Genomic DNA, 15,608 nt, shown 5'->3' with positions numbered 1-15,608 from the left:
AGCAGACCAAAGCTCATGTTTGCCACAACCTGATCAGTCTATTTTGGCAGATTAATATATCTTGTGGGCAAATTAAAAACAGGCATAAAAGCAAACCATGCCATTCAACATGAAGAATGCATATGATACAATGAACATGTACTCACAAGTAAATGACTACAGAGACCACTTTAGTTATCTCTAACTTTGTAAAGAACCTGCAGTCAAATTACACCCTCCATGACCAGTAATAGTCTTCACGGCACAGCTGGACGTAGCAAAGCACAATTGTTATTTCTGCACACGTCACAACAAGGATGATGAAGGGATGCCAAGATGTAATAAAACTGGATCAGCCACATCGAGGTCAGGAGGAACAAGAGTGCAATAAGAACAGCATCAAAAGGTAGTATCCCACCGTAAATTAGCATAGAAAACAACGGCTACATATACCAAGCTTGCTGAGGTATCTGCCTGGGGATCTTGTTTGTCTTCACTGGATCTTCAAGAGTTGGCGTTTTGTTGCCTATATAGCTCCCAGCAAACATCAGAGGAACAGATATGACAAATCATAGTAACACCAAGGCAAACATAGTCCCAAAGGGAACTACACCAGATGATTTCTCCCACCAAACAAGAGCATTCAGCACAAAGAAAATGGCAAAGACAATGCCAGGAAACATAAAAGCAGTGCCCGTGAATATTTACAGAGGAAAGCTGAAGAAAATCCAGCAAATAGGCCCATAAAAACCCACAGGAGAACCATAGCAGTCATCAGACCTCCATGGTTGGAGGGAGAGAGAGCCTCGTAGTGCAAAAATCATAGTGAAAAAATCATAGTGACCAAAGTCATCACAAAGAATTGAACTCTGGTTCCTCAATAAACACAAAGAAGCCCAAAGTTGATTGGCGGTCTAAAGACATGACCATGTAGTTGTTGGCAGCTACCTCTTGGGGTGTATTGCTACCAGGCATTATTTTAGTGTCTGCATTGCATGTAGAAACTTTAGGGTTCTTATCGTCCCAGTCGCTATAGTCATGCTTCACACTGTTCACAAGACCAAAAATGAGGTAAAAAAAAAATCATGAATCAACTTATTCCGAGGGGCAGATGAAAAGAAAATTTATGTAGGTTATCATCCAATATATAACATTAAATTAACATATGAGAAACGTAATCACTTGTACGATCTAATTTGAATGAATCTTATTCAATACAAAAGCAATGTGAATGTATCATTTATGGCCCAGGCTAACCATTCACAAAAAATCAGTTAACAGTTCAAAAAACTGCCAAATTTTGGAAACACTGTTTGAAAGTGCTTCAGATTAATTAGAACAGATATAGATCATGATAGAAATGAGATGACTCAGGTAAAACAGAAAAAACATCCATATATATAAGTCAGAACATATAGACAGTAGAAAGATTAATATGGGTGTGGATAGGAAAACCAATTCTGAAACAGCAACTAGCCAAGGTAGATAAATTATATTATTCTCTCGTTACTACAGACAACAATTGTAGCTCTTTTGTTATTGAAAAAGGCTTCTCAATCTCTTACATCTAAGGCCATACAGAAAAATTGTAGCAGGAATGCCTATCAAACGATTAACATAGAACTGTCATTGGTCTTTGCTATTCTAGGAAAAGGATATCAATCTTGGACTTCTTATTTCCATTCCAGTCAAATACAGTATATTTATTCACTATAGAATGGCTTAAAGCTTCAGCTCATCCAAACTACTGATATTTAATAAACAAAATATTGCTCATATTGTAGCAAAGTTTATAAAGCCAAGCAGCCAACTAGAAGACACTCATAATCAATCAGAGAAGAATAGTTACTGCTGAAATTAAACAAGACAGCAATATAAATTCCACTGCTTGGAAGCTTAGAGATCAATCTTTCTGCGATCTTATTTAATATGCATTTGCAAAAAGATCACTTATTCTATATCTTTGTTTTCTTATATCTCCAAATTTATCACATAATATTTCAGCAAGATTTGTGCTGTAGTTGTCGCTCATTTAAACTTAACAGAAAAAAAGTTTCGCCATGCTGTATCTCTGCAGTACAATGATAGCAAGATAATGTTTCAAAACTTGTGACTGCTATAGCCAGCATGATGCTAGACATTGCCAAAAGAACTTATTGGACTGTGAAGCTGAACGAACATCAGTACCCAATTGGAACTTGGAATCACCTCAAAGCCAACAAATTGAGCATCGTCGGATTCTGCGTTTTATGGTACATAACTTTGAAACTGAGGTGGTTACTAATGTAATAGTTACCATCTTTGCTCTGTTCACGGCAGCTGTATATTAACTATGTAGCAAACAAGCCAAAAATGTTTGTAGATTAATGTAATAACTTTATACCCAACACGGAAACTATGTTCATAGCTTGGAGCTTAGCTTCCACCTCTTCTTTGCCTTGGAACTGCAACATGAAGATTGTCCAGAATCCCATAAACTAAATAAGAAGCACCAGGATAGTATCTCGTCACAGAAGAAAATTATGAATCTTATAAACCATGGAAAAGAAGCTTGGAGATTAAAACAAGCCTGGTGATAACCAGACCCCATCAGCTACATATAAAATGGCTATGTAAACTTAAGTAATGAACTTTATCCCGAGTGAACACATTTTAGAAACTTACATGTTCAGACAACACTCATCATCACTTATCACCATAAAGCTCTTAGCAGCTTCAGAGCTAAGTTTTGTTCGAGAAGTTACTTTGCAACTTTCATCCATTCTCATTTTCAACTGACGATTGAATCATGCACATCAAATAAAGGAGGTTGACTATGCAAAATTTAATATCTTTCCCTCTGGTATTTTGGTGTTATCAAGAATAAAATTATAAAAAACACATGATATTCCAACAATGGTAATTTACAAAAGATTAGTTGTTTATCAAACAGAAAAGGAAAGCAAGTATTTACTGTGTAAACAGAATTTTCAATGAGAACACCATGAAGCCCCAAGTTCTCGGCACTCTCATTATCTTGGGAGGCATACAGTAATTCAAAAAATAGTAATTATATGGATATTGTATCTTCGTCAATGAAAGTTTGTTCACTTTGACCTGAAGCTAGTCATCATGTAAGAAACGAGAATCAGCAACAGTAACATTTAATCAATTCAGGAGCCAGTGAAAGTTTTCTTGCAGATCATGAAAATAAAAAGCATTACATGTTCTAGAAACAGCCATGGTTTAAAGAACAAACTTAACATAAAGACAATGAGGAAAGAGATAAAACTTGTTTGGAAGTTAACACAAGAAAGTAGCAAGTTTTCATCACATTATACATTTTCTAACACCTCTAAAAATAAAAGGCAATGCCTAATTACCTATTAGATTAAATCATATTGCATCTAACATCAAGCTGGATGCTCAAGATAGAAACCAATTTATGACAAAACTGCATGATATTGCTGCTAAACAAAATATATTCCAGATCTGTTAGGATTCTATCAATGAACCCAAAAAAACTCATTGCAAATGCTCATTCCAATATTAATTGTGTATGGCCAATACTTTTTCCTTACTGATTCTTATTAGGCAATATAAGTCAATAGCCCACTAATCTAAAATAGAGAATTCTTTGGCCGCTAGATCATCTTGAATTGAACGTGACCTGAGATATACCAACTCAAAGGAGTTTATGATTACAGTGTCAAGTATAAGATGAAAATACAATGACTACCTAGTCATAGTATGAAAAAGATCTAACATAAATCTAATAAGGCCAAAACGTAACTCTAATGTAGACTCGAGTTAATCTGAACTCCTTTTCCTAAATCAGCTGCATCATGGTCTCTATGCATTAGATGAAATATGCTTCAACAACAACAGTTTTTGTATGATCTAGCACATTGATCGAACTTTCTTTTTTCTTCAAACTTCTCATTATGAATTTAAAGTCTTCAATTGTGGTTAGACATGGAAATGAACAATCTTATGCAAATAACAAATAGTATCACTTAGTTTTGACACTTTATTAATATGGTCAAATCATCATAACAAGTATTACAAGAATACAAGTTGAAACCAGCATGGGTAATGAACTAACAATCACTAACAAACTAGCTATTAGAGCCATGTTTGGAATGGGATAGGTAAAGAAGGAATAGAAAATGGAGTTGCCTTGGAGAACTACTACTTTGATCTAATATTTGTTGTAATATGTTAAGGTTTGAATATGAAAAGTGGGAATGACCCAACAACGCAACTCTTTGCTAGAACACCTATTGTAGCCAAGGATAGTATCAGAAAAAGGATGGAAAAGGATATTCCAGCCCTCCTATGGAATTCTCATCCCATATATAGACAGATAGTAATAAAAAAGCAACTGATATGGCTTTATAATTATTCAGGAGACTCGCATCACAAAGGCATCTCTGAGAATGAATGAGCATCTTGGGATTGCAAAACACTTGTACTATCAATTGCATAACATTTGCACTATCTTACCTATCTCTAAAATTGATAATTCAGTACATGTTTGACTTCCTTTATGAAAAAAATTCTTGCTTATCTTGAGCATCACAAAGGCATCTTGAGCATATTAAGTACATGTGTTACCTATCTCTAAAATTGATAATTTTAGAGATAATTCAGTACATGTTTGCTGAGCATGTTTGTACTAAAATTTATAATTTTAGTACTAAAATTGATGAGCATATTAAGTACACGTTTGCTGAGCATGTTTGTACTAAAATTGATAATTCTAAAATTGATAAAATTAGAGATAATTCAGTACATTTGTACTCGCATCACAAAGGCATCTTGAGCATGTTTGCTTATCTTATCTATCTCTAAATTGATAATTCAGTACATGTTTGACTTCCTTTATGAATAAAATTCTAAACCACAAAGTGACATTTGTTGATCAATTTGCATTTTAGGGTAAGTCATGATAGTCATAATAGGTTAGAAAGTGATTTAAGGAGGCATGTACTGATGAATCGCTAAAGAACCCAGATAAAAACAATCTAAAGCAAATAAAAGGCTACTGCTTGACAGAAAGAACAACGTTCACTCAAAATGCTCAACTCTCATCGTTTTACGCAATCGCAAAGGACGCGTTCTTCGAGTGATGATTCAGACCATCAAACAATATTCATCACACAAACAAAAATACAACTTCGTAAGCGTGAATTACCTATCAGCACCGTGCTTGAGCATATTAAAACGAAACCCTGCGGAGAGAAATGAATTGTCAAATATAAGCAAACACGGAGATTCATCGATATCCCTTGGTCAAAATTTTAAGTGGATAAACTTCTAAAGGCCAGATACATCATCAAAAACAAGAAGCGATAAAGTTCCATTATCGAATTCCCTACCGAGAAGATCGCAGAAGCGAAGCCCAGATCTAAAGAAAAGAAGAACAAACGCACAATAAAAAATCCAGCTCCCGAGACGTCACCTAAGATCTAAAACCCTACCAAGACCCGCAACGATTTGGCGCAAACTGCAAAAGAAATTACCTTACGGAAATCGCGAGGAGCGACGCCAGTCGAGCGTGGAGGGAAAGACTACCATGCGTCGCCGTTGAAAGAGAAAGAGAGGGGGAGAACGGAGAGCAAGAATCCGCTACCGCCGATGGGGCAAAGACTATGACGCGACTGAGACGGAAGACGTCCTCGAGCGACGACAACGAGACCGAGAACCAACGAAGGAAACCCAAAAGGTTGACCGACTCCTGCGGAGAGTTAGAGAATCCAAAGGGACCCACAATATAGTCTTTCTTTCTCTTTCCGATGCGTGTAAAGTACAGGCGGTGCTCGTTGGTTTCCAACCGCCGGTGGCAACGACAACCGATCATCGCATTCATCAAGACTCTTCAAGTACAGTCCAACTCGAAATCATTCGAATTTGATTGAAATTTTCATTAAAAATTTTAATCGACTATTATTGTTGTTTGGCAATATAATTAATGACAATCAACAAAGTACGTGCTAATTTTATTCCACTAAATTAAAAAAATGATATTTAATGCATTCAAATCATGTTGTTGGAGGACTTCATTCTCCATGTCTAAACCTTTTTGGGTTGGTAGAAACACCAATCTTTCCTAGTAAGCTTTTGTTCCTCGGTACCATTCAATATCATAGACGTTACCCGGACGGTCTCCCCCTTTGACATGGACTTCATTTCTCTGTCTTTGTCTGAAGCCAGAAGAACGACAGATAGCTACCCGGAAACAGAGTCTACAAGAAAGCTGTTCCGGCAAGGCCACGGTGCAGCAGATTATGAGCAATGCTATCCCTGTTCTGCATGGCACTCGCCGATCGGACGCCGTTCTCGGGCACCATCTCGTCGTCCACCACGTCGCACCGCAGCTCTGGGTCCATCTCCTCTCCTTTCGTCTCGCATATGTTGTGGAGCACGCAGCAGGCACCGAGGAACACGGGCAAGTCCTGCAGCTTCACTTCGGCCCTCTTCTGCAGGCATCCCCACCTTCCCTTCAGCCTGGCGAAGGCCTCCTTGGCCACGCGCTGCACCTCCCCGATCTTCTCGTTGAAGGCGTGCTGCGCCCATGTCAGGTTCGTTTGGGCGTACGGGACGAGCACCCAGTCCAGAAGAGGGTAGCTGCCACCGCCGACGAGCCACTGGTTGTTCAAGAGGCCGCTGTTGGCGCGCTCAAACAGCGCCGATTTCTCGAGCACTTGGTCGTCCGTCATCGACCCGGGCCACCCGATGCAGACGTCGGTGAAGACGCCGTCGGGGTCGACGACGCCTTGGATGGTGACGGTGTAGGAGGTCTTCTGGTTGCGCTCGGTGTGGCGGCGGTTGAAGTAGGTGGCGGCGCTCTCCTTGGGGGCGATGATGGGGATGTGGGTTGTGTACATGGCGCCGACGACGTTGGGGATGCCGGAGAGAGCCTCGAAGCGCGCGGCTGCGGAGGCTGATTCGGATGGGGCGGGCCAGAGGAGCAATCGCGGCAAGAGAACGTTCCGGATGGCGGTGCAGACTTCGAGAACGAGCTTATGACAGGTGGAGATACCGAGGCCGAACCGCCGGGAGACGAGCCGGAGAGGCTCGCCAGTGGCAAGTCGCCACACGCAAACGGCAACCCGCTGCCGGACGGGGATGGCGGCGCGGAGCGCCGTGTCCTCCTTGGCTACGGCGGAGCCGAGCTCATCGCAGAGGAAGTCGAAGGTAGCGCGACACATACGGAAGGCGCGTCGGAACTCGTCCTCCGGGAGGTCCGGGTGGTTGTAATAGTCCCACCAGTCACTGGACCGGTCCTTGACCCAGAGACGGCGGTGCCCAGGCTGCACCGTTGGAGGCACCGCCTGCGCCTCTTCCTGCTCCGCGGCGTCGTCGTCGACGGGAGGGGGGGAAGAGGAGGAGGAGGAGGGCTTCAAGGCGACGAGCCGGCTGGGGGATAGGTCATCCTCCCGCGGGCGCTTGTTGGGGTTGGGTTCCATGGCCGAGGGAAGAGCGGAAGATGGTTGAGGGTCGGAGGCCGCGGCAGTGTCGTGGAAGAAGGAGAAGTAGTAGGAGAAGAGGTCGTCGTCGAAAGCGGTGGCGTGGGAGGGGAAGCGTGAAGGAGTTTGGTTAGCGGTCATGAATGGTTCCACTGTCGGCGGGGTTTCTTGCCGCTGCTCCCCGGTCGAGAGTACTTTCTGATTTGGTGGACTTGGGAATGATGGATGGGAATGAATGTGAAGGCTGAGCTAATTTATAGGTTGTGGGGAAGGAGGGTCGCGTGAACGCGGTTGGGTCGAATCATTCTTCATTCGGGGAAAGGGCGGAGACCAAAAGGACGCCAACCGCGGCTTACGCGGGTGTGTGGAATGGCGTCTGATTCTGACGCGTCCGATATCCTGCCGTCCATTAGGTGGAACGACGCTCGATTAGCTGCGGGACCCGCCCAGGTGGACGGTGGGACACGCGATCCGAGTGGAGAACGACTGCCGAGTGGGTCGTTGATCGCGAGACGAGTAATTAGACCAAGGTCGGGGGCATCAACGTGGCTAGCGGTTTGGCAATACTTCTGGGTACTCGTTGTCAAGGTACCCATTTTGTCACCTGTCTTACAGCTCGTGGTGTCAACGGATTCTAGCTTACTATATCCAACCACAGAGCGGGCTCAGGTAGTAGAGCACCGGTCAGCGAATTATTGCACTTTGTGAAACACGTGTGGCGTGTGGTGCGTCAGACTAGGAGGCGGAGGTGGCAAGCTGTGATTCCACGGAGCAGTGACTAAATCTTTTTAGAGCAATGCCTTATCGACCCATCTACGGGGTGGTATGTTTAATCAGTGGGACCCAGCAAAGTCCACCCAATTGAGAAGCAGGTAGCCGCGACAGAGAGAGATGCAACAAAAGCTTATGGGCTACTGACCTGGCGCTGAACGCACCACGGACGATCGCACTTCTCCGTTGCATCCGCGTCAGGCGTAAGGTGGGACCACAATCAATCTCTTCAATCAGATCGTAGTATACGGTGCTTCTTTACCCACTTATCCACCACGTGTACATGCCACCTCGTATGACACGAATGCTGTAGCCACCGCAGAGGTTCATCCGGTTTCTCCTGGCTTTTATTTCTTGCGAACCGTAGTCAATTCAACTGCCAAAGTAAGTTAAGAAATTACGAAAGAAACAAATGATGATCTTTAAAATTTTCTTCTGTAAATGGTACTGATTTATACGAAAAAAATGTCACAAAACACTGAATCCAAAAGTACATGGCAATCTTTTTATGTTAAATTTACACCATCGAAGACGTATTCTTATTATATTAACATAGTTATACGCTTAAATTTGATATCAACAAAATTAATCCGACGATACCCATATTTTGAGTACGGTCACATTCAAAACAAACAAAATCACTAGATAAAAGAAATTTTTTGAATAGCTTCATAATTTTTTTGGGAGCCAAAGATACACGTGTTTGTTTCCTACAAAAGATTATGTTGGATGCTTGTTTGATAAAATTCATTCGATTTAATAATTTTGTAACCATCTAAAATTTGTAATTATTTGTTTGTTTAGTAAGTTTTTCATAAAAACTTATCAGATAAGATATCTCTATATAATGTTATTCTTGTAGCATTCAATTTAATAAAAGATTATTCACTTGAGATATCTTGAGTCGAAAGTATCGAAACTTTCATCTTGATCTCAAGGATCGATGGAGAGATAATTTAATGTCATAATTGATGGACTTACCCCCCGAGAGGAGAGGATAGCTCCTCAAGTCATCAGGCTTATGCCTAAACTCCTATCAAAAAGTACCCAATGATAGAAAATGACCTAAAGATTGATAGGCATATGTGTTATGTAAGCCAATCACGTGAGTGATGACACGTAATCTTTTTGCTCATTATATTTTATTATTTATCATTTTATATTGACTATTGCATATATGTATGTATATATTATGATGTCCTTAGATTTGTGTATTGGGAATCGGATCATGATAAGATCACGATAATGAGACCGATTCGCCTTTAAACACATATCCTAAATAATCTCTGTCATAAGTTACTCGAGAGAGACATCGAGATAACCTGACAAATTGGTGTGTTGTATACCTGTCCATATGATGGATGCAGTTGGTTTCATAGCTGCTCGCGTGAGGACACTAGGGATATAGTACAAGTGTTCATTGGAGAATGAGTTCATTAATTGATCCGCTTACGGAATGCTGGATGGTTGATGATACTTTATTATCAGACAACGATTTAGTAGCCATAGTGGTGTATCTGGTCCTTAGACTTGAGACACCAAGGATGTCATATATGAGTGCTTCATTCTTTGATACCAGACTTATAGGTTTGAATATCTCAGATCTAGTACAACTGGTCATTGGGAGTAGCAGTCAACCTTACGAAGGCTATTGAGTGTCAATAGAGGATCATCCACTCTTGATGGCATGAAAGAAATATCTCATGTGTTCTTGCTCGGACAAATCCCTAGCTAGGATCATTCGGATTGAGAGAGAAAGAGTTCTCCGAGAGAATATGATTAGAGTGAGACTCGAGTAGAAACCCTATGTGTTTGACAGCACCATACCCAGTATACAATCTCTAGGATATTAGATAGATGAGAGACTATAGGTACACGATAACTGAGGACAAACAAGTCTAATTGATTGGATTTTCCTGTATTGTTTGGGGTTGCGACGTAGTAGCCTAGTACGCCCGCAGTCGATGAGTCGAGTGAATTATTATGGAGATAATAATTCACTGTGCTAGAAGGAGTTCTGACAGGTATGACTCATGGTCAGCTCGATATTGAACCTAGAGGGTCATATACATATGGTAGGCATTGCGATGAGTAGAGGTTCGGATATGAGATATCCGCTGGAGCCCCTATCTTATTGGATATCCAATAAACCCCTGAATTATTAGATCCTTGGGATGAGATCCAATAAGCACCCATGAGAGATTATTAGATAGAAATCTACTAATATAAGAGGCTTTGGTAGTTAGATAGAGATCCAATACCCAATAAGAGAGGATCCATTATGGTTAAGTTGATAGTGGACCTCTATAAATAGAAGGGAATCAGTGGTTAATAGGCTAGAGTCTTTGCTTACTTCTCCTATTCTCCTCCCCTCTTCACCTCAAAGCAGGCATAAAGTTTTGAGAAGCGTTGTCGTAGCCCTATTGTGTGGATCATCGTTAGAGAAGAGAGCGCTTGACCTCCTTCACCCTCTCCTACAGGTCTGCAATGATTAAGGAATATACAATCTCCCTATGTAATATAATCTACTTTATACGTAGTTTTAAGTTTCGTAAATTTTTGCATACCAATTTTCACATGACGATGAACATCCTTTTGGAAAATTGAGGATTTTGTTTTATGTTCTTCTGCGCATATAATGTCGCCCCCAAGATTTCCCAATAAAGATAACCTTCAAAGGGGTGGAGACGGAGCGCCTCGATCGGAATCATGATGATACCTTGGTGGTTTCTATGTGGATAATCAATGCTGAACCGAATGGGGTCACGATTAACATAGGTAGATCTGTTGTTATCCTCTACTCTGATGCTTTTTAAAAACTCAAGCTATCAACTAACGACATTACCTCTATAAATTATTCACTTATAGGATTCATTAGTGACTCTATCATGCCACTCGGGATTATGAATCTATATGTCACTTTTAGAGACAAGCCTTGCTCCAAATATAATATTACATAAGTTCATGGTGGTGGAGATTCCCTCGACATACAATATGATCATAGGTTAATCCACACCGAATAAACCAAGAGTGATGGTGTTAACTTACCACATAATGATGAAATTTTCGATAAAAGAGAGTTAGGAACATATCGTCTTGAAACAATAGAAATGTTGGTACTACCGAGGGCATGACACAATATGAACTTAAATAAGTTGTACCCTTAAGGTATCCCTTGGGGTTAGGTCGAGGTGACTATACCTCGAGTATCGAGCCTCTTTGTTGACAACGAGATGCATGAGTTGGGAAAACCTAACTTGTAGAATAAAAAACTTACAACGATAGGAGGCACAAGGTAAAATGTATCCAATATACATGAGTCATAAAAACTCAACCCACGTAAGAAGAAACCCATCACAACAGGAGGCATAAGGCAGAATATGCTTGAGACACATGAGTAGGGAAACCTTGATTCATATAAGAAAAAACATATAATGACGGTAGTCACAAGACAAAATATGCTCAAAGCACATGAAACGAGAAAACCAACCCACGTAAGAAAAAATATGTGACGATGGGAGGCACAAGGTAAAATATATCCACGACGCATGACTTGGAAAAACCTAACCCGTGTAGTAAGAAACCCGTCATGGTGGGAGCCATAAAACAAAATGTGTTCAAAGCATGTGAGTCGAGAAAAACCTAATTCACATAAGAAGAAACCCACCACAGCAAGAGACACAAGGCTGAATATGCCCGAGCCACGTGAGTTGAAAAAACTTAACTCACATAAGAAGAAACTTGCCATGGTATGAGGCATAATGCAAAATGTGCCTGAGGTGTGTACCGAGAAAACCTAACTTGTGCAAGTATGCTTATAGTGTGCGAGTTGAGAAAACTCGACTCACATGATAAAAAATTCATCATGATAAGAGGCACAATATAGATATGATAGGTGTGTGAGTCGGGAAAACCCAATCTATATAAGAAAAAAAAAATATCATGATGGGAGGCATAAGACAAAATGTGCTTGAGGTGCGTGAATCAGAAAAACTCAACTCAGGTAATAAAAAACTCATTATGATAGGAGGCTCAAGATAAAATGTGCCTAAGGCATATGAGTCGGGAAAACCTGACCAACATAATAAGAAACCTATCACGGTGGAATGCACAAGATAAAATGTGCCTAAGGCACATGAGTTGGAAGAACTCGATCTATATAAAAAGAAACTTGTCACAACGGAATGTATAAAACAAAATATATTTAGATGCATAAGTCGAAAAGACTCAAGTTACACAATAAAAAACTCGTTATAGCGAGAGGCATATGAGTTGAGAAAATTTGACCCACGTAATAAGAAACCTATCATAGTGAGAGACACAAGATTAAATATGCCTAAAACACATGGGTTGAAAAAGCTCAACCCACATAAGAAGAAATATGTTATGATGGGAAGTATAAAGTGAGATGTGTCCAAAGCATATAAATCTGAAAAACTTGACCCGTATGAGTAATTACATCAAGGCAGGAGACACAAGGGAAAGAATGCTCGGAAAATGGAGGTCAAGTATTGACCCTTCCTTTACTTGAGGTGCATAGTCCACTGCTGCTCATTAAAATAGAGGCCCATGAAAAAAAGAAAAAAAGAGGGGCAAGTCAACGACAAGAGGCTTCACAACATCCCCATTATGGACCTATTATCCAACATGTGTCCCTCGGGGATGAGTATAGGAGGAGCCCACGTCCGCACAACCTATAAACCCCCCCCCCCTCCTCGAGGTTAGGAAACCCGATAGTAACCCTTGCACACATTGCCTATAGTCCTCACTGAACTAGGGGGGGTCAAAAAACCTATTCCCTTTCGCCCGAGGCATGGAGGTTGGAAAACCTGACCCCTAACTCCACCCAAGATATGGAGGTCGGGCACCCGACCCTCTCTTCTCATCATTGTCTAGCCACATAGATTAGGAAACTGATCCTCATCATTGTCGTACTCCATGCATGAAGGAGGGGCGAGTTCACATCGATAATGATTGATTTACTATTGAGGATGGCCCATTGACGAGGAGCAATCGTTTATTGAGGGACAAGGTCATCCATTCAAAGCATAGATTGGACACCTCCTGACCCTTTCAACATATACCAAATGCTCAAAGTAAAAAATACTTGAAGAGGTCTAAGCTCAATATGTTGGATAAATTATATGTCATAATTCGGATCCCTCTTGCAAGAGCCCTTGAAGCACATCTTGTGAGGGGAGGGGGATAAATGATAAGGAGAGCATCGTTAGCCAGTGATCACTCTACGTATGACTTATACGTGATGTCCAGGATGAAAGGAGAAGACAATTGTCATCCTCCATTATCTGCCCATATAGATAAAGGTCTAAGACATGTAGTTATAAACTATTCCCCCTTGTCGCTCACATAGATAAAATGTAACACCCCTGATTAGTCCCACATCGAAAGTGAGCAGGATTAAGATTGACTTATAAGGGTATGATGAGTATACTACTATCAACTTCAGCTTAAACATTTTGGTTAGTGGTTTAGATCAAACAAAATTGATAGATTAGTTAGGCCATCAATATCAGGTCATGATATAAAAGGTCAAGGGAAGATTGTTAGAGGTGGTCAAAGGTTATCTTATCGTGAAATATTCTATCCCTTTACAATTAAGTATAAAAGCTCATCTTCAACATAGTGAAAGGGTATATCACTTTTTTATCACTCGCATTTATACTCACTTATCTTAGATTATTAAATTGGGAATCAGATGGATCGAGTCGAGAAACATCTTATAACCTCAGTTTTCATGCTGATGACAATACAAGAGCTTGATATTTTCACTTTGGAAGCACCTTATGTAACCCTGTGCACACGAGTTCGGACAACGTCAGGCTGACAAGAATATCAATAACTTCTTCATATAATTATTAGATCCGAGAGCCAAAGATACTCATGTTTGATTCAAACAAAAATCATGTCTAATGTTTGTTTGATAAAATTCATTCGTTTTAGTAAGTTCATACCCATGTAAAACTTGTAACTATCCATTTTGAAAGTTCCTAACAAAAACCTAGCTATAAGATGAATCTATATAACATTGTTCTTGTAATATTTTGTTTAATAAGAGAATATTCACTTTATTAAGGTGGCATAGTCATTAGAATATATTTGAAGAGTCATTTTATAGTGGCCTTCGGGTGCTCGGGTAGAAGATATCAATTACAAATATTATGATATACTTCTCATAGACTTAATTACCACTGTGATACATTCAATCTAGTTCATAATAAATATTAGACTCACTCAATCACATGTTATGTTGATATGTTAACTATGTGGTATCAATGTGTTTATATCCTAATGCTAAGGTGTCGATTATCTGATGTTGATGTGTCAAACAAGTAGCACCAAAGTGTTTGCCATACCATCATTCGTCTATCCGAATTAAATAATTAAAACAAAACATATGCACCCTTATGATGTTGTGATAAATGGAGAGAGAGAGAGAGACGAGAGAGAATATTAACTTATCCTTTCACTTTCCAGATGAACAGGACTGCATTATCATTAGCTTAAGCTTTGGAATATGATGCTCGAGCAAAGTGGCAAACATTAAACAGGAAAAGTGGAATATGATACTTGTTTCAAGGGTTTCTACCTCGCGTGAGATCAAATCTGCCAACCTTAATTAACTTAAAATCCAAGTTTTTACTGCACATGTTTACCCTCGTAGTATGCCTAATTAGATCCAACTCACACTGCTAGTTTGTTAGTCTGTGTTTAAGAGAGTTGTTTATTGAAACCGCTGGATTTGCTGCACGCCTTTCCTTCTTTCCACCCAATGATTAGCGTCTAACCACATCAAGCCCAACCCTTCCTCATCCGCAGCATCATAGAACACAGCGAACAGACACCGAAACCAATAGATGTTCATCACATTTATAAAATTTCTTACGTAGCAACGTTTCATTCGTCCGAATTCGTGTTGGTAAGAGGTACCCGGTTCACCGACAAAACGTGCCGGTCGAGTATGTCCAAGAGCGAGCGGCTCGCAAGCCAAGGAACCGTCCGATCGTCATCGTAGGGCTGGTGTTTTCTGATCCGCCCAACCGGCAGTGAGCTGGAGAACAACGATGCTTAGCCAGGCGGAACCCCGGATGGGCCGTTCTAGACCGTCGGTTTTTTGATCGACGGTGGCAAGGCCTGTCTGATTTCCTTAATAGAATATGAGGGAATCCCAAAATTAAAGTGGGGGCGAAGACGCCGTGAGCCCGTGCGCACTCTTGAGGACAGTGCGGAACATAATATTAGCCGTCGGATTCTGGCTAGTGATCATTCGTAGCTTGAAAAGTCGTGTTGTTTGGAATCTGACGGTTGTAAAACTCGTTCACATTGGGTAAGAACGAGGGCACACTTATGTTCCGGAAGAATTAATACGTATTATACTAGCGAGGGGAC

The 15,608-nt window shown here is 40.7% G+C and overlaps 2 protein-coding genes across 4 annotated transcripts; both read right to left on the bottom strand.

Annotated features, from left to right (window-relative positions):
* Positions 1-85: 85 nt before the first annotated feature.
* Positions 86-5,830, bottom strand: LOC103986985 (uncharacterized). 3 transcript variants are annotated; one of them, XM_065111685.1, is made up of 4 exons: positions 5,484-5,830; positions 5,340-5,368; positions 5,156-5,192; positions 86-2,423 (listed from the first exon to the last, which is right to left on the bottom strand). In XM_065111685.1, exons 1-4 carry the CDS (start codon positions 5,828-5,830, stop codon positions 2,381-2,383), a joined length of 456 nt encoding a protein of 151 aa, XP_064967757.1. In that variant the 3' UTR covers positions 86-2,380. The 3 variants fall into 3 exon arrangements, with proteins under 3 accessions (XP_064967757.1, XP_064967756.1, XP_064967758.1); XM_065111684.1 differs by having other exon boundaries at positions 86-1,027; XM_065111686.1 differs by lacking the exon at positions 86-2,423 and adding an exon at positions 2,432-3,081.
* Positions 5,831-5,933: 103 nt separating this feature from the next.
* On the bottom strand, positions 5,934-7,662 carry LOC135614372 (protein ANTAGONIST OF LIKE HETEROCHROMATIN PROTEIN 1-like). The gene has a single exon (XM_065111680.1). It carries the CDS (start codon positions 7,569-7,571, stop codon positions 6,207-6,209), a length of 1,365 nt encoding a protein of 454 aa, XP_064967752.1. The 5' UTR covers positions 7,572-7,662; the 3' UTR covers positions 5,934-6,206.
* Between the last annotated feature and the right edge of the window lie 7,946 nt (positions 7,663-15,608).

The sequence above is a fragment of the Musa acuminata genome, chromosome BXJ2-6 (assembly GCF_036884655.1).
Source record: "Musa acuminata AAA Group cultivar baxijiao chromosome BXJ2-6, Cavendish_Baxijiao_AAA, whole genome shotgun sequence".
NCBI lineage: Eukaryota > Viridiplantae > Streptophyta > Magnoliopsida > Zingiberales > Musaceae > Musa > Musa acuminata.
Note: the sequence above shows the minus strand (reverse complement) of the source record. Positions and strands in the feature narration are given on the sequence as shown.